This window comes from Schistocerca americana, chromosome 7 (assembly GCF_021461395.2).
Source record: "Schistocerca americana isolate TAMUIC-IGC-003095 chromosome 7, iqSchAmer2.1, whole genome shotgun sequence".
NCBI lineage: Eukaryota > Metazoa > Arthropoda > Insecta > Orthoptera > Acrididae > Schistocerca > Schistocerca americana.
The window spans coordinates 361,553,933-361,573,231 of NC_060125.1; the positions used below are offsets into that span (position 1 = coordinate 361,553,933).

At 36.6% G+C, this 19,299-nt stretch overlaps 1 protein-coding gene across 1 annotated transcript in view; it reads left to right on the forward strand.

Annotated features, from left to right (window-relative positions):
- Nucleotides 1–19,299, forward strand: part of LOC124622323 (nucleolar protein 6) — a 136,827-nt gene that overhangs the window by 89,052 nt on the left and 28,476 nt on the right. Inside the window, exons 11-15 of the mRNA XM_047147998.1 lie at nt 9,361–9,646; nt 10,682–10,909; nt 12,019–12,177; nt 12,929–13,055; nt 17,371–17,525. Of these exons, the coding sequence (XP_047003954.1) occupies nt 9,361–9,646; nt 10,682–10,909; nt 12,019–12,177; nt 12,929–13,055; nt 17,371–17,525 (955 nt within the window). The remainder of the gene's footprint in view (nt 1–9,360; nt 9,647–10,681; nt 10,910–12,018; nt 12,178–12,928; nt 13,056–17,370; nt 17,526–19,299) is intronic.

Sequence of the window (19,299 nt, forward strand, 5' to 3'; positions counted from 1 at the left end):
CATATTTTTGTGGTGTGTTGTGTCGTTTTGTTTTGGCTCCTCTGACAGCATGCTGTGGTAGCGTGGCATGGGATTTCATTATGTACAAGGGCTGCAAAATACGCCTACAAACAAGCAAAAAATTAAGTATGTAACTTCATTCTTTTAAAAGTAATAATTAAATATTTGCGACTGGCCCTCATGTAAAAGTGGTCTTTGAATTCAAAAGCTTCAGTTATTTTCTGTTACATGTATGTGGTGTGTTCATTGCTTGTAACTCTTATTAACATGCTAAGCGATTTTTTTTTTTTATTGATCTTCTGGTCTTACTATCTGCTGCCCATAAAGCAGGGATGGCCAAGAATTCAGCTGTTGAATCATGTTCTGGCTTGCATGTCATAACCCTCAGCCTAACTGCACACTTTCCCCACTGCCGCACCATGCTGTCTGAACTTGAAGATGGTGGAAACTGCAAATGTGCTGTATTTAAGAAGTGGCAATGGAGTAACACTGCGTGAGACTTGATTTCATATTTCTCAACAACATAGAGCACAGACGAGACAAGTTTTCATTATTATTTAACTATTTTTGGTGCATGAAGATATAATTTTTATCTGGTACAAACTGTCACCATGCAAACAGATGCAGACAGTTTCAAAGATTTTTGCACACAGTCTTCCACATAATTGTGGCTTATTTAGTTTCATAATTAAAAAAATGTTGTCACACATGCATGTTGATCAAAATATTGTAGCACTTTTGCAGCCTCATTATGGAGATGTGGAAACTCTAGCTGAGAAAAATAATGTATATGACCTGGACAGTTTTGATATAAAAGTATTTGTCTTTAAAACAGAAATTGCATTGCACATCAATCAGTTATGTCTGCACATGATGGGGTTGCTTTCAACTGAAAAGGCAAATGGTCTCAAACGCAGGTGTAAGACTGACAGTGTTTCAAAATGTTTGAAAAACTATCCTTGTAATTTTTTCAAGGCCACACTAAGTATATCAAACTTCGCATTTTCTTTAATGCCAGTGAACTTAGCCAACTCGATTGTGTTTTTTGTCAGAATTTTCCCCTTTGACAATGTGATTTTCTTTTTAATGCATTCCCATCAAGTCAGAAAAAAGTTCTTTGTAACCTTGCAGTGTCTCACTGTGGGTACTGTGTAATTAACTCCTCTTAAAGTGTGAGGTCTGTAATCTATTCAGGATGTTCTAATGTTTGTTCCTATACTCCTTTTTCCTTCATAAATTCAACAATAGTGAGTTCAAAATCAAAAAATTGCTTCAGGCATGCCGTTTGACTTAACCAACATACTTTTGCTGTTATATATAAAGTCTCCGTTCTCCTCATTCAAGTCCACTGAAAACTGTTGCAACTGACATGAAATAATGAGTGTGACTTCAGAAACTTTACTATGCATATCAACAATTTCATCATGCCTGCAAATTTAGTGCAAACTGCTTCTTGATGTGCAGAACAATGAATCCCATGTGTTGATCATTGTAATTTGTTGCTCTTTCTTTGTCAACTAAATCTCTAAATCCTTTCTGCTTGGTGCTGTACTATAGTTTTACAGCAAATTTGCGTAGCCGTCATTTATGCAACTGCATAATATATATTGAGAATTCTCATCCTTTGTTTCTATCATTCCCATTGATTTTTCCAGGCTTTTCATGATAGAGCACTGGACTACCTCTTTTTGTGTAAGCAGCAACTGGACCTGTGAATGCCCTTCCTATCATGCTACAAATAGCAAACGATAAGCAGTGCTGACTCCATGATTCTGTGAAACTGAAAAGAGTTCTGCCAACCGAAAAATGCTGCAGAACAAACTAAATGAAATTTTCAGATGTACCAAGTACTTCTGAGAAGGACTGATCAAACCTGAGAAAGCCTGAACCTTGGCCTCCACATGCATCATACATTGTGCTCCTGTGTGGTTTGGTACACCATGACCAACCCTGCCATAATGTAATATCAGTGTCAAGAAAAAAACAAACAAACGTACTTAATTTTGAAATATGAAATGATTTGCATAAGTGCCAAGAAGCAAGCAGCAGTTAATGGAGCAAGTTTAATTATCCATTCATCGTGTAATGGAGATGATGTGCAGTCCATAGGCATATAAAAGCTGTAACATGACAGATGAGCTTATGAACTTAATTTCTTCTCCAGAGTCATACTGTGCATAAAGTTTCACCATTCTCACATGGGTCATGTTGGTTGGACCACATTGAACAAGCAAAATAGAAAGGAGTGATGAAGGGAGGGGAGGGGCAAGGGCTGAAAGAATGCAGGACAGCAGAAGAAGGAAATAGTTACTTTATATAGCATTAGGCAGAGCTGGAGCAGGCTTGGGTAGGGGTGTGTTTCTTGTGGTGACTTGGGAAAAGAGGAGTGGGCATTAAGGAAGAGTTGCAGGATAGGAAAGAGGAAAATCATTGAAAGAGAACAGTATAAAGATTCTTTGACTCATAAATCTCTGAATCAGATTAAAATGGAGCCAGAGTAAAGAAGTTCATTAGAATTGGAGAGAAAAGGAGTATGGGAACAGGAGACAGGGGCTGAGGAGGTTGAGGTGCAGGGACTAATAGAGACTGAGGCCAGGGAGATTGTGGTTGTAAACTACTTATTTGAGGGGCAATTCTCACCCATGCTATTTAAAGAAGCAGTAACATTTTTCTAGTGTGGTATGTGAGGGGCATGGGGGTGGAGGAGGAACGATGGCTTGAGATGTAAATCAGCTGTTAAAGTTGACCATGTTGTATTCACTGGCATCTTCTGCTTTTAGGGAGTCAAACTTGTCCTTGCTAGGTTGACCACCCAGTTGCTGAGTACACCTCATGGCAGTCTTAGTGGTAATTGGGCCAATAACACATATTTTGATCCTGCAATCCCACTGACCTCAGTATCTTTAATTCAGTGTCTTCTATTCATCACTGTCTTGTTTTACCCCCCACCCACACCCCCATCTTGACTGCCCTTTTCACAGTGTGCAACATGCCATCACTTCTGTTTACACCCAAATGAGCTTTTGTTGGTGCCATACTTCTCTCCCACTTCTTGTTGTCCCTTCCTTTCCTAGTTCTTACCTCTCCCTTCCATTTCTTCTTCCCCTTTGCTTTGTTCATCTCATCCACTTCAACTGACAGGACTTCTGCCTTAATGTAGCTACAGACTGTTCAACTGTGGTAGTATATGTACTCTGAAGAAGGCTGAAAGTTCCCAAACTCCAGTTTTCCGGGTATTGTTAAAGTACAAATGTACTGTTCAGGGCCCTCTGTCATTGGTGACTGAGTGCTTTTCATTGTTTAAATTGAATCTTATTGAAATAACTATGAAGTTAATTTAAAATTTTAAACTGTGATTGTTAGCATTTTGTGACAGTATTTTGGACAAACATGTATTCTGACTTGTGTATACAATCTTGTGTCTTTCCATGAAAATGTTTTTGTATTTTTAAATCACTTTCATAAATTAATCAGCCAGTTTATCCCAGTATTAACAGTTTGGCAAATTACATAAAAATGAAATTTCAAACAATGAAAGGTAACTGAAATAGCTGTATCTAATGCAAAAATGTGCACTTATAGGTGACAGTAATGCCGAGAGCAAGAATGTATGAGATTCTCTACCTCATTTTTACCAGGAGAATGCAGGCTGAAGTGGATAGTGTGGAAGTGTGCTGGAACGAAATCTTACCATACTTTCGAGAAAGGTGTGTAAATTACCAAGTGCAGATCGACTGCTACATACAGCAGTTCATAGAATAAAGATGCATCCATAAATGGACAAATTGAAGAAGGAGAAGAATAAGTACACATTTTAAGAGCAGTGTGGTAATTTATCATGAATAGAAAAAAAAGGCAGCAGATGAAATTGGAAATTCGGAGGAGTTAATGAAACATGTCTGAAGATAGAAAATTCATCGTGTTTGAGAGAACTGACAAGATAGAAAACATTTAGTCAGATCTGTGCATGCATAGATGGCTGATGAAAGGTAAAATAAAAAAATACAAGACCAGTGAAAGAGCAGGAGAAAAGAGAAAAATTAAGAGAGGAGAAAGAGGGAAATAAGACAGATGAAGAAAGAAGTAAATGATATTATCATAGGAAGACAAAGAAGGGCATTATTTGAACATATTTCTCCCTAGATAATTCTTCAAATGGAAGATATTTTTTTAATTTGTGGATAAAGGGGTTATTCCTCTCCGTAAATACAAATAATTAATTGTTATTTATTATTATCTCAAAATTAACAAATACTTAGAATACAACAACATTTACTTGGTGTATTTTCTGATCAGCACTGTCACCTATAAGTGTTTGTTCCTGAGCTTTCTGTTGGATAAATACATAATTAATGCATGTTTAGGTGGTATGACTTGATGGCTTAGTGGGTAAGTGCCAGACTAAAAACAGAAAGGCCATGAACTTTGTTCTCAGTAAATCCTAGAATTTTTCTGTCACTTACAATTTATTTCCCCCTCTGGAAATTATTTGTACATGTGAAAAATACCACTTTGCACCTATGTTGGGAGTCCATATTAAACTACAGGTACCATTATGACAAACTGGGAAAGTCAGTTCAGAAGCCATAAGAATACTTTCTTCATTAAGATGCCCAGTTAAAGACTGTGGCGTCCAAAACCAACCAGAGCTTTATTTACTTTACGTAATAATAAGCATAACATAGATGAATGGCTTTGACAGTTAACACTACCAATGCAGCACAATTCAAGTGACCCCTGCATTTGGCAGTACTTCCTCTCCTTCCCATTGTGGAAGCACTGTGTGTAACTAGGAAAAGATGAAAATGCAGCCGACAGAGACAAACTGAACTGACTTCCTCAGTTGTACCAAGATTTCTAAAGTTAATGGATGTGGATCCGCTTCATATAACAACGCAGTTCTTTCCTGTCTCTACTGCTTCAAAATGAGTAAACAGAATAAGGCCGTGATGGCTGGTAATAGTCAACATTCTTTAAATCTAAAGTCTCTTAAAACTGTCATAAGCAACTTAGATAAAAATGATTCACCATCATCACTGTTTCTACTCAACTGTAAGTTTTTCAGACTTGAAACTGAAAGTCCAAACAGCGAATGTATTGTGGCTATTTATAAGTAAGGGTTGCTCACCTAAGATGGTTTGAATTATTGGACGTGCTAATTCAGTGTTGAAGTTTTTGAGCCACTTGAAATGAAAACGAGATGAACAAGCTGCTGAAGAGTATTGTGCTTACACTAAGGAGGTAAACAAGGTCAAAGAAGACTCACATTTACAAATAATGATGAATCGTCCAATTATGTTTCGTGAGATACATTTGACAGTGATCTTGCTAAGTTTTTGTATCCATTCCATGATTTTCTTGAATGCTATTCAAGACCAACTTTTTATTGAAATGCCTCTTCTTCAACTGCACATGTCCTACATTGGTGCAGGATTGGCACGGCTAATTTAAGGGGTGGCCAGATGCCCTTCCTGTCACCATCCTATTACGCCATGGGATGGAATATGTGTATCCCAAGTGGCTACATGTAGTGTTATTCATGTCAAAGTGAGCAAAAGTGTGTAACTGTTTGCAAAATCATGTAACTGAGGTGGGACTGGAGCACCAATCCTGTATCTCACCAGGTGAGATGTGGAAAACAGCCCAAAAAACCGTATCCAGGTTGGTCGGCACACCGACCTTCATCATTAATTCACCAGGCAGATTTGGTCTGTGGCCTGCACACCTCCCTGCCCAGCTTTAACCTGCCCCAGCTTTAACATGCCCAGCTATCTGAGCGGCTCTTTTTACTGAAATGCTAAACAATTTAAACATTTCAGATTAGACATAATTGGCTGAAGGACACTTACCAGAAAAATAAACATTTCCATCAGGAACAAGTTGCAGTAAAAAAATATTATTGTAAGATGATGAATATAGAGGGTGGACCATTTTAATCTGTAATGTGGAATAAGTCAAGATAGAGATGAAATACAGCAAAATGTGTTACTTAAAAATTGTAGGTGGAAAAGAGGGCCACGCTTTGCTGCTAATGGCCATGTCCTTGAATGTGATTTTCAAGGCGATTTTTTAAAATGGGAACCCTAATGTCTGATTTACGATTTGAAAAGAGCAGCAGATTTACGTATAAAATGATGTTATTCGAGGTCATGGCAAGGTTCAATCAAGGTCAAAAAAGCAAATATGCTTTTAGTTCTAGTAGAGATTAATTCAGAATAGAGGAGGGGTACAGCAAAATACAATGTTAGATGCAAACAGGAAGGGGTATAAGGGTCACATATCATTACCATTAACCATGATTTTAAAGGTAATTATCAAACATCATTCGAAGACTGGGTTTTGTTTCGTGGAAATCCCCATTTGTGACATCGAATTTGGAAAGACCAAACAGAGATTTGAACTTCAAGTTGTAATTAACGTGTTTATTGGCAAAAATAAATACATCACAGTGTATAAATGTTGCTGTGGCATTTGCAAGACAGAACAAACATAAATAAAAAGTAGATCATTTGTTTACAAGTCGTTGAATGAGTCCTCTTGCCTCTCGTATCTCAGGATCCCCTTTCAGTTTGTACCTAGCATTATATTTTGCTGTATCCCTCCACTATTCTAAATTAATCCCTACGAGAACTAAAAACATATTTGCATATTTGACCTTTATTGTATGAACTATGACCTTGAATGATGTATCATTTTATATGTAAAATTTGCAGCTCTTTTCAAATCTTGTGTTAAATATTAGGGTTCCCATTAAATAAATCACTTTAACTTCCAAACCATCTTGAAAATCACATACAAGGTCACAGCTGGTAGTAGCAATGCATGACCCTCTTTGCCACCTACAACTTAATGTCTAAAACATTTTGCTATGTCTCATCTCCATCCCGAGTTACTCCCCATTATGGATTAAAAAGGTCCACCCTGGTATATATGTACAATTTTTGCCACCTGGTTAAGCTGTAAAATTAGTTTTTTGGGTTATGATCCATCGAACTGATAACCTTGTTAGACATCCAAAACATAAGCATGGCGGAGAATTTCTGGAACTCATATCTACATTGTGAAGTCACAATGCTAGATGAAATTCACAGAGAATCAAGTTTAGACCCAGAAAGAGTTATTGCAACTGTAACTTATAATAGAAGCAATTTTGTAAAAGTATTAAAAGAGTTTGTTGTCTCTGTCAGTAGTTAAGTGGAGTCAGAGAAAGATTTGACAGATGAAGATGATGATCACGACTGTGATGAAGACGGTCATCTAGAAGTGTTGGAGTATTTCCATTTCAGTGAAAGTGCAGATATCACAGAATATGGCATCCAGTTGCCAGAGCGCTTTCCTTGTGCTGCACATACACTAAATTTGTGTGATTCCCCAAGTGATACTAAAATCCTGAAAATGGAGAATATATATAGCATAATTTGAAGTACATCCCAAAACAAGACAAAAATGTAAAGCTTTGTGAAATCCAGCTAGACGTGGAAAACCATGTGAAATAATTGAAAGTGATTTAGGACAAACTTGGACCAGCCATAGCATTAAAAGGTTGAATACTGTGTACAAATTTATTTGATATGAGGTGGGTTGATGCAGTTACATAGAGTTTTGGGTTTCAAAAATTTTGTAAGCAGAACTGAGCATGAATGCATAAAAGAGGTTGTAATGTGTTCGGGCACTATTGTTCAAGCTGTGGTATACTGCAGGACATATTATGGACTTCTCGTTCCATGCTTTGTGATTCTACATAAAAGGATGCAAAGACTTTTTTCGTCTTTCTGTACCAAAGGGAGAACATACAGCTGTTGCAGCACTGTCTTTCACACTGTTTAAAAATAAGTTGTTCACCTGCATTAATTGTCCCTGATCAAGGGAGACTTTCAACAAACTTCAAACATATAGTAGTCAAGAAGTGTTGCAGGAATTGGGTGACGATTCTGAAAATGAAAGTGTGACAGAAAAAGAAAATTAGTTTCTCAAATTTGAATCAGATTCATGAGCTGAAACCGACAGGGAACCACAGCAAAGTTATTCACCAAAAACTAGAGCAGAACTTATGATTTTTCAAACTTTTGCTCAAGAAGATCTTGATTGAAGTCTGTGGTTATCCTGAAATAAAGACAGTTTTCAGAAGATCTAATCTTATATAATTATTTGTTAAAAAATTATCTTTTATTCATGCTCCCCTTTCTTTATAAATATTGAATAAATATTTTTATTTGTGTAAGTGAGTAGTCATTCAAATAAATATTTTTATCTGTTGTTCACAAATAATAATTTTTATTTGTACTCATTATTCCTCATTTGCATGGATTTTGTCCAGCTCTGTTTGAGACAGTAATTAGCTCACTTGGAAAAGGTGGTGAAGTAAGAAGTTGTTGGTTATTTAAAGACACCATCCCAACATTGGCCTGAAGTGATTTTGGGGCATCTCTGTAACTAGTCTGAGATCTGAGTGTTGCTCTCTCTTGGCTGAGAGTCCAATTTATTAACTATACTTGGAGTTACAAACAATAGCATGCAATTCAGACTTGTTCTTCACACCTATTTCATGCATGCATTCTCTTACAGCTGTGTATGTTGTAGGCAATTCAAGTGTTAAACATGATCGTAGCAAGTTATTTAGTAAATTTTTATTCTATTTGTTGTGAATTATCATTACTGATGGTGGTGGTAAGCAACAAATTGTACATTAGTGAGAGAAATAATTTGCAGGATACACGATTCTTTTTAGTGCAAAACGTGTGTGAATTTACCACAAGTGTCACTTTGAACCAACAACAATGCGTACCTTGTCCATGCCTTGACCTGAGCCAAGTGCCATCATTTGTGAACTATAGAGTGCAATCTCATTCAGTCTATTGCCTGCAGGATTTTGTGGTGCTTGTATTGGGAGTTTTGTATCCCATCAACATGTGTGTGATATTTTTACAATAAAAATAGCTAAGCCTCACTATGCTCTCGCTACTATGGGAAAAAGAATGAAAATATTGTTAACTGTTGTCTTGGTCACGAAGAATGAAATTAATCTCATATAGCATAATTATTCCTGAAGTTAAGAGCTGTATTTTTCATTTGCTTCCCCCCCCCCCCCTTCTTCTTCCTATTCACCATCCACCTCTAACCACCCCCCCTCCCGCCCCCCTCAACTTTCCCTCTGTCATGTGTATAAACTGAAACAGACATTTACATGTTTAGTATGATGTCCTTTCATTTTAGTAAAATGTTGCAAAACTGTTGCTTTCCTACACCCTCAAATGTCCCACCATTTCCATTATCTTTTCTAAGTAAAATTATCCTGAATTGATGTTAAATTTGTTTATTAAATGTGAAAAGGATAATACTGAAATGTTGTTTATATTGCAGTGTGAGAGATATGGAAAGCGTTGTGTCAACTCAAAGCCCCAAAAGTAAGCAACTAGACTGGTTAGGACAAGTGAGACCTTTGGCGTTGGCACTGATTCTTCCTCTAATACGAAGAGCTCTCAGATCTCGTGTATTGTTGTTGGGAGTCAGTTTAGGTGCTTCAAAGACTTGGAACCCAAGGCAGAAGCCACCTCTTGATGAACCTCATCTGGTGTTTGGATTGAGGCTTAACCCATCGCATGCTTACAGTATCCTTGACAGAGGTCCTGAAGCTAATGTTCCAGAGGTAATGTCAGCACATTATGTATTAAGGTTAAACTTTTATTCATTCACTTTTATTTTAGGGACAGAATGAAAGGATTGACGTATAGGAACAAAAATAATCTCTTTATTGTACTTCATTGAAATTTTATGAAATTATCAACTTGTGTTCTTGTCACTTAACTCAATTTATGTTCATTGGTACAAAGCAAACTCCAATAGTTAAATTTTTCCTCATTAAATATGTAAGTCTTGTAAATGTTCAAGGCTAACACAAAAACAAGAAAGAAAGTTAATTCAAATAAGCGAGTGTAAAATATGTTCTCTTAGTTATGTAATCAAATCTGGCATGTGTTTACATTAGCAAAACATATAGTGCAATCTTACTATTACACTTGTCAAGGGCTTTTTAAAAAAATGTGTAAAATGCAGCAAAAATTAAAAGGTGGGAAATTTTTTTAATTGAATAATTGATGTATGGAATCCCTCTCCCCTATGGTATATGTACATAATATGCACCAAAATATTCTTCAGAGACTTGTTTATTATCTGATGAAGGTTTTCTGAAGTTGGCACTATGTTTAGTCACTGATGTGATATCTCCTGGCACTTTGGCACAGCAAATCACACTAAAAGTAATGAGTTTTGGAGAGAGACAAACAGTCGTAAACTGAGGAGTAGCCATGTTGATGTAACTTTTTATGAAGCTATTGTGCCATATAATTTTCATATTTATACTTGTGTACTGTGAAAATATGCAGTTTAAGTGTTGTGCCATATTGAAGATCTCTCCAAAACCCATCATTTTAGTGCAATTTATTCTGCTAAAGTGTTGAGCAAAGCAATGTCAGTGGCCTATTGCCACAAATTGTTCTGACGTTTACCGATTCAGATCCGCTAAGTAGAGCTCCCACTGCTTGAAAATTAAAAAAAATAACTGCATAACATTTGCAAACAACACCACAACAGTGTCATTTTATGCCAGTTGTACCAGTTTTTTTCCATGAACATTGTTTCGTAAAATGGGAAATCGTGGGTTAATTATAGATATGTTTCTTAGGCAGAAGATTTCAGAAAATTCTGGGGCAGCAAATCAGAATTGCGGCGTTTCCAAGATGGAGGCATTGCAGAAGCAGTTGTATGGAAAAAAGGTGCTACATTGTCTGACAAAAGAGTTATTTGCCGCCTCATTGTTGAACATATTTTGAATATGCATCTTCAGATTGATCCAACTTCAAGCATTACTTATATAGCAGACCAAGTGGAGTCTGTTTTACAGTCATGGAAGGTAAGGACAATTTACCGGGATTTTCTTATATTCCTCATAATTATAATTACATTGTTATTACTTTTACTTCCATGAAACTGGAACTAAACTTTAATAATGATAACAAAATAGTTCTGACAAAACATTTAACACAAGAAATAGAAAAGATTGTATTTTATTTTCACCGTTAACGTGTACAATTAAGTATGTCATGGTGACTTATCACATTAATCATATTGTTGCCATGTATTGGTTTATCTTGATCTCTCAGCTGAGCTGTAAACTTGTAACATGCTGTTTCTCTGGTCATTTTCAGTTGGTTTCATTTCTGTCTTGTTCTACAAGGCTTGTTTATTATGCCTCAAAACTTGTGGGTTGTTAAACTCTTAGGTGTGCCTGTTGTTTCAGGCAGTGTGTGCCAATAAGAATCAGGCAAACCATGTAAAATGTCTCTGCTTAACTGTTGTGCATTTGTAACTAATGATGTGACTTAATTGGCATAATGATTAGGACACTGGAGTCACATTTGGGTGGAGTGGCATTCAGATCCCCTGTCTTGCCATCCAGATTTGTTTTCTGTGATTTCCATTAATTGGTTTAGGGCAATGTCTAGATGGTTTCCTAAAAAAGGATGTGGCTAATTTACTTCCCCATCAGTTTCCTATCTGAGCTCGCACATATTTTGACAAAATAATAAATAGTAATGCTGAACTGAACTGTTATGTACTTTCTGCTTTCTCACTCAGTTTGTGTGGTCGTGGAATGATAGATGCTGAACACTATTCACTGTACTGACTGTGCAGTACACTGTAATAACGTGTTGTTAGAAAATGCGCTGTTATCCAGTTGCACACTTCACTTGATTGATGCGTAAAAGGAAATTTAAGATTTGTTTATATAAGTGTCGAGTCTTTAACAAAAAATTCTATCATTATTGACAAAAAAATACCTTTGCCAGTCCAGCTTCCAGGGTATAATTAAGCTTCTTGGAATGGGCACTAAGTTATCATTTTAACTTATTTTTAAATATATGGTCACTAATGAGGCATTTTGTTAAATATATTTTTTTAAATTTTTAGAGTGCATTGTGCATATCTTATGAAGATCTCTATAAATAACTGCTTTCACAGATCAAACCTGCTGAATTTGAATATGGTACAGGTGAGGAGGCAACCCTAGCAGTGCTCTCTTCGTATGATGGACTCACAAAACAGCTTCGACAGTTGAAAGATTTGCCTCTGGAAATAAGCACTGTGCAGGGCAACTCAGCTGTATTTCGTTACTGTGAGGTAAATTTTTCAATTATATGAATCTTCAAGTTGAATGTGAAATTGTGTCATTAAGATTTAAAATTAGTTTGCAGTAGGTGCACCAGAACAAAGATGTGAAATAACAGTGTTATGCTGTTTATAATTTCTCACAGATTTATTGCCTATCATTCCATCCAGTACCAGTAGTGTGCAGTTTGAGCTGGATAACACTTGCAACTATCCAGTTCTCAGGATCTCACTGTCCCTTCATGCATTAAAATAAATTTGCTATAATTAATTGTGCTCCCCCTCAGGGGTGTAAATGATCTATTGTGAAATACAGTGACTAAATTTTGCAGTATGAAGAAATATTTATTAATGATATTCTGTCAGCTTCATAGGAGTATTAAGTGTTGTTGATTATCATCTTGTTGATTGCATATATTCAGCATTAACAGTATAAATTGTCTAATAATGTTTATGTAGTTATATTGATTAAGGTTTGTGGTGCAGTTGTTAAAGTGCAGATAATTATTTAAAACAATATACAATGATGATTCCATGTGGTATTAGAAAGCAAAAAGTTGACTGAATGTAGGGAAGAAAGAAAATCATTCTCTTCATTTAGAAGATAGGCTTATTATTGAATGATGCAAAGAGATCCATCCCATGTGTTCTATCTTTTGATTAATAATCATTTAAGTGCTTTTTACCCCCTCCCCTCCAATCTAAGTTCTGTCATTAGTTTCATGTAATTTTGCACCTTGATTGCTATGTCTTTATGTTACAGGTTTTCCCTCCACTTTCTACAACACACAAGTTACAACGAAGTACTTGTGCTGACCGCTCCTTGTGTTATATTTTTCTTGAAGATTCACCACATAAGCATATTCCACGATGGGTACTACCTGTTGAAGGTATGAGTTGTGATTCTGTCTAGAGTTGTAATTTTTAGCTTGTGGCATTAACACATTTTTGAATCAAAATAATCTTATTAATAGAAACAATGACAATACAGTTTTTCCTTAGTAAGTACTTTTTTTGCACAATCAAAGTGATAAATTTGAAATTCTAGCTGCTTGCATTTTATCATGACACTGAATTGCATTATTTCAGTGGAGTAATATATTGTGGAGTACACTTGGTTTTGTGACAGTTTTGCATTAAATTTAATTGCTGGCATGGTTCCTTTGAAAGAATGTCACCCAGTTCCTGTCACTGTTGTACCCAATTTCAAGAAAGATTTGTAAGTGGTATAGAAAGAGGAAAGTGCTAGTTCCAGATTTAATTATTTATTTATTTTACAATTTTGAGTCCTCTAACTGGTTTGATGTGACTTGTAATGAATTCCTCTGCTGTGTTACTCTCTTCATCTTAGAGTAGCACTTGCACCCTATATCCTTAATTATTTGTTGGTTATATTCCAATCTCTGTCTTCCTCTGCAGTTTTGATGTCTACAGGTCATTCTGGTACCAAGGAAATTTTCTGTGGTGTCTTAAAAAGTGTCATATCATCATGTCCCATCTTCTTACCAGTATTTTCTACACATTCCTTTCTTTGCCTGTTCTGCAGAGAACCCCCTCAGTCCATAGCTTGCCACTCCATCTAATTTTCAATATAATTACATAACATTGCATCTCAGATGCCTTGTTCTCTGCTTTCCTGGTGTCCGCAGTCTGTCAATTTTGGTCAGAACACTGTCTTTGCCATTGCTAATCCACTTGTTATGTCCCCCTTTCTTTGTACATGATATGTTATTTTGCATCCTAGGTACCTGAATTACTCAGCTTCATCCAGTTCATGGTCACCAGTTTTGATATTCAATGTATTGCTAATATCATTTCTGTTACTCCTTATTACTTTCATCTTTCTTCAGTTTACTCTCAATCTGTATTCTTTACTTATTAGATTTTCCATTCCCATCAACACATTCTGTAATTCTTCTTCACTTTCACTGAGGATGTCAGTGTTATCAGTTAATCTCATCATTGATATCCTTTTACCCTGAATTTCAGTCCCACCCTTGAAACTTTCTTTTATTTTTGTCATTGTTTATTCAGTGTTCAGATTAAACAGTAGGAGAGAAGCACAGCATTCCTACCTGACACTACTGTTTGTCTGAACACTTCATTCATTGACTGCCATTCTTTTGTTCTCTCTTGGTTCTTGTGTGTATTGTATTGTATATTTCCTGTAGCTAAGCTACTGTTTTTCTCAGGATTTCCAACATCTTGCACCGAACAGTGGAAAGTTCAGGATGGAATAACAGCAGTATTATGAAAGCCCGAGCTCTTGGCCAGCCAAATGGCCTTCTTTGGAAGGCGCACTGCCACTGTGAATGTCTGTGTGTGTGTGTGTGTGTGTGTGTGTGGGTTGTGTTTCCAAAAGCTTAAATTTTTGCAGTCTTATCTCTGTGCTTGTCTGCAACTCAGTGCCCCCTGTATGTGATGAATAGCCTGTCCTTTTCATATCATCTTGCACTATTTTACTTTTTTTTTTTGTTTCTGTGTCAACAAATCCAGCAAACGTGTCTTGATTTTTCTGAAGTCCCCCTTCCATTATCAAGTGTAACAGCAGAACTGCTTATATGGTCTCTTTACCTGTCCTGAAGAGAAACTTGCGATTCTGTAATGGCTTCTCGATTTCCTTTTCCATTCTTCTGTGTATTATTTTTGTCAACAACCTAAGTGCTTGAGTTTTCAGGTTACTGTGCGATAATTCTCTCACTTACCTGTATCTGCTATCTTTGGAATTTTGTGGATGATATTTTTCTGAAATTCTGATGGCATGTGTCTGGTCTCACAGATTTTACATACCAACTTGAATAGTCATTTGTTTTAGAAATTCCAAAGGAACATTGTGTATCCCTTTTGCCTTATTTGATTGCAAGTCTTCCAAAACTCTATTTAAGTTAGACCATAATTCTCTATCACCTGTATCGCCCATTCTCAACTCCCATTTCTTCTTCTATCATGTCACCAGACAAGTCCTCCTCCTCGTAGAGACCTTCAGTGTACTCTTTCTACCTAAGCCCTCTCTCATCTGTTTTCAATGTCCGGCTCTGTAGCTGAGCAGTCAGCACAGCTGACTGCCATGCAGGGGGCCTGGGTTTGATTCCCGGCTGGGTTGGAGGTTTTCTCCACTCCGGGCTGGATGTTGTGTTTTCCTCAACATCATCAATATGCAAACCACGAACATGCCATCAACTAAAAGGACTTGCACTAGATGCCCGAACTACACCAGATGAGGTGCTTCGGTCAGTAATGCCGCATGATCGTTTCATTTCAACAGTGTAATTCTTGTCATACTCTCAGTGTTGATGCCATTGATTTTAATTTCACAGAAGTTTGTTTTTACTTTTCTGTATGCTGTATCAGTCGTGATGACCATTTCTTTTTCAATTTCATCACATTTTTCGTGGAGGCACATTGTCTTAGCTTTCATTTCTAAGTGATATATATTGTGTGGACTTTCTTTCACTGAACATTTTTGTATCACTTCATTTAGTTGAATTAAAATATTTTATCTGTTACCCAAGTTTATTCACATTTATCTTCCTTGGACTGATGTTAGTGTGTCCAACTTCTGTGATCGCCACCTTTGGAGAGATCCATTTCTCTTCAACTGGAAGGTCCATTGTGGTATTCAGTATTTCAATATTTACAGCCTTAGAGAACCTCAAACACATCTCATTAGTCGTCAGTATTTCTGTACCCCACTTCTTTCCACATTGATTTTGCTGGACTATTCTCTTATTTCTGGACTATTCTCTTAAATTTCAGCCTACTCGTCATCATTACTAAATTGTGAACTGAGTCCATATCTGCTCCTGGGTATGTCTAACAATCCAGTATCTTTGTTGCACCATGATGTATTCCAGCTGAAATCTTCCTGTGTCTCCAGGCCTTTTCCTAATAAACCACCTCCTCTTTTCATTTTTGTGTAGTGTACTCACTACTACTAACCAAAATTTATTGCAGAACTCAATTAGCCCTTCTGCTCTCTTATTCCTACTACCAAGCCCATATTCTCCTATATCTTCTTCTTTCCCTTCCATTCCCTTCCCTTTCCCTACTATCATGTTCTAATCCCCTATGATTATTAGATTACTATCTCCCTTTATATACTGAATTACCTATGAAGTACACTTATATACTTTCTCTACTTCTTCATCTTCTGCTTGTGACGTAGGCATGTGTACCTGCACTATTGCTGTTGGCATCAGTTTGCTGTCGATTCTGATGAGAACATCATTAAACTGTTCACAATAGCTCAGTCTCAGTCCTATCCTTCTGTTTGAAATAAAGAAGAGTAATGGATGTTCCTGGATTGAGCAATAGGAAAATAAGAGAAAGGCAACCGTTCACCTATAGCAGATAGATATGTTGAGCACAGAAACATATAACAGCATTCACACTATCTTTCAAGCACTAACTCTTTTTCTAACAACATTACACACATTCACACACACACACACACACACACATACACACACACAAAAAAAAACAACCAAAAACCCAAATGCACACTCTCGTGGGCTTCACAGGTCCCAATGAATCATATTCTCATTTACCATTTATTCCTGCTGTTGATGTTACCCTGTATTTGTCTGACCAGAAGTCCTTATATTCTTTCAATTGCACTTCACTGAACACCCCACCCCCCTCCCTCTCAAATCAATCCCACCCACCCAAAAAATAAAAGGAAAGAAATCTTGGAAGACAGCAGTTAAGTAATAGGCTGTAAAGAGCATGGATTCAAAACAAGGGGCATCCTAGGGTAACATGTTTAATGCCTCATTGTTTCAGTTGACAGCACAATCATATTCAGTGTATCTATTGTGTCTTGCAGTACTCATTTTAAACAATTGTGTATATGATTTGTCCTTTTTCAATGCAGTTAACTCTTTGTGTAGTTAGGTGGAATACTTATGCTTCCTTCAAACCATTATTCTTGATAATCTTATATGTATCTTCAAAATATACTTTTGTTAAGTAATTACTATTCCCTTATTTACAGCTGTGCCATTTGCAGAGTGCATTAAAGAGGGTAGTAAGTGTGCTTTTAATCAGTTTGTATGTTGTTATGTGACTGATGAATTATAATTTTATGTAAAACTAAAAGTTTATTTCATCTGTCCTTGAGAAACTTCACTTAATGAATATTCATGGCTGTATTTCTTAATACTGCATTGTAATGTGAGGAACTGAAGAAGAGTTTTTTGTTCTCAGTGGTCATTATATTGGCAGCAAGTGGAAAATGGCCAAATGACATAGAAGCTGTTCGCCGTATTCGAGCTGCTTTTAACATTAAAATATCTCAGTGCCTTCATGACCAGTTTAATTTAGCAGCACAACCATATCAGGATTATGTTGACATACTCAAGGTACTGCTCAGATGTCTATCTCTTTGTTTTATCGTTCAAGAATTTGAATGTAAAAATATGTGAGAAAGAAAGTTGCTACTCACTTTTAGTTAGTTAGTTAGTTAGTTATTTAGCTTAGTTAGTTAGTTAGTGTGTGTGTGTGTGTGTGTGTGTGTGTGTGTGGGTGTGGGTGTGGGTGTGGGTGTGGGTGTGGATGGGTGGGCGGGTGGGCGGGCGGGCGGACAGGCGCGCACGCGCTCATGCGCGTATGTGCATATGTGTATGTGTATGTGTGTCTGTTGTTGATGAAGGCCATAATGGCCAAAAGCTTTAATTGTGCGAGTCTTTTTGTTGTATCTATCTGCAACCCAGAATCTCCTTTATATGATGAGTAGCAACTTCCTTCTCATATCTTAGTTTTATCTTTGTACTTTTTGAGTTTATTTTTGTGCTTTTTGATTAGTGTTTCATTTTTTGTGTTCCATGTTTTGTTCGTATTTTCTATGCTGATATGTCAAAGTTGTCAAGGTATTATGCTGTGAAAATGATGTCTGAATTTGCTGTTGGGATAGCATAAATCTGCTTATTCATTCTCATTAGCCCTGGTGCTATGGCACTACATTGTTTTATGCGAATATTGTTAAATCGCGCTCTGTTTCCCTTAATGAAACAGGTCGGTGTACTTGTCTATTACACATTTTCACAAAATTCTTGTAGCATAACTGTAGTATCTTGAGGCACAACTTCAAGAATATAAATTAATGAATGATACAACTATATCTCCTCAAATGGACGTAAAAAGACCCATGAAACTTTGGGAAAATTTGGCAAACAGTATACAGTTGCAGATATGGTGTTTAACTCCTCTTTAAGATCTAGTCTGTGTGCATGGAAATGAACAGCATAGCTAATGATTTATAGTCAGTTAGCCTTCTCAACTGATGAAACAACAATGGCTGGAATTGTTCTTAGCTACAGCACTGAATCCTTCCTTTTCCTCTCTTTTATCAATTGGAATAATTAAATTCAGGTTGTTAGCTTCACGATTCCTCAGAAGATGAGACTATGTTTTTTCAACCTTATTTGCTCTCTGATCACCATGCAAAATCCCGGATCTGTCCAGTAATTGGAATTTACTAACCATGTGCAGATCCCATTTGCTTTTCCTACTAACACACCGACAATTTCTACACATCCACAAACATAAAATTAAAATTTTTGAAAAACTGAAGCAACTCTTAAGACTTGCAGCCAAAATGTACTTTTCTCTTTACACAATATTTTGACAAGTCCAGTAGTTGCTGTCATCAAGTGCTGAGTATGGGTTTCATTGTGTGTTGTTTGGCCTGCAACTAATTTGATACAACTAAGACAACTACAGTATATAAACTGTCAAAGAAGGTGTTAAAACTGAAATGACAACACACTTGCAAATCCAAAAATCAATTTACTAAGAAAACCTCAAGGGCCGAGCAATTTCTTCAAAATGTTTTAGTTGATTCTTGATGACACTTAACCTTTTCAAGATGACACACTTTACTTTAAACCAGATGCTGTTGATTTACAGTTTTGTACTTTGTAATATCTTAATTCAAGAGCAGTGCAACTACAATTAGTAGTTGCTTCTAGCTTTCCTAATACTTGCTCAATATATACTGTTTCCTTTGTGATTCTGAGGTGACAAGACTCATCTGCAGATGGAGATGCTTCTTAGTAGGTTACATCTAGTTTTGGTGCTAGTAAATCATCCAGCATTTAAATCTTCTGTCACTGTGTATATCATGGACATTTTCCT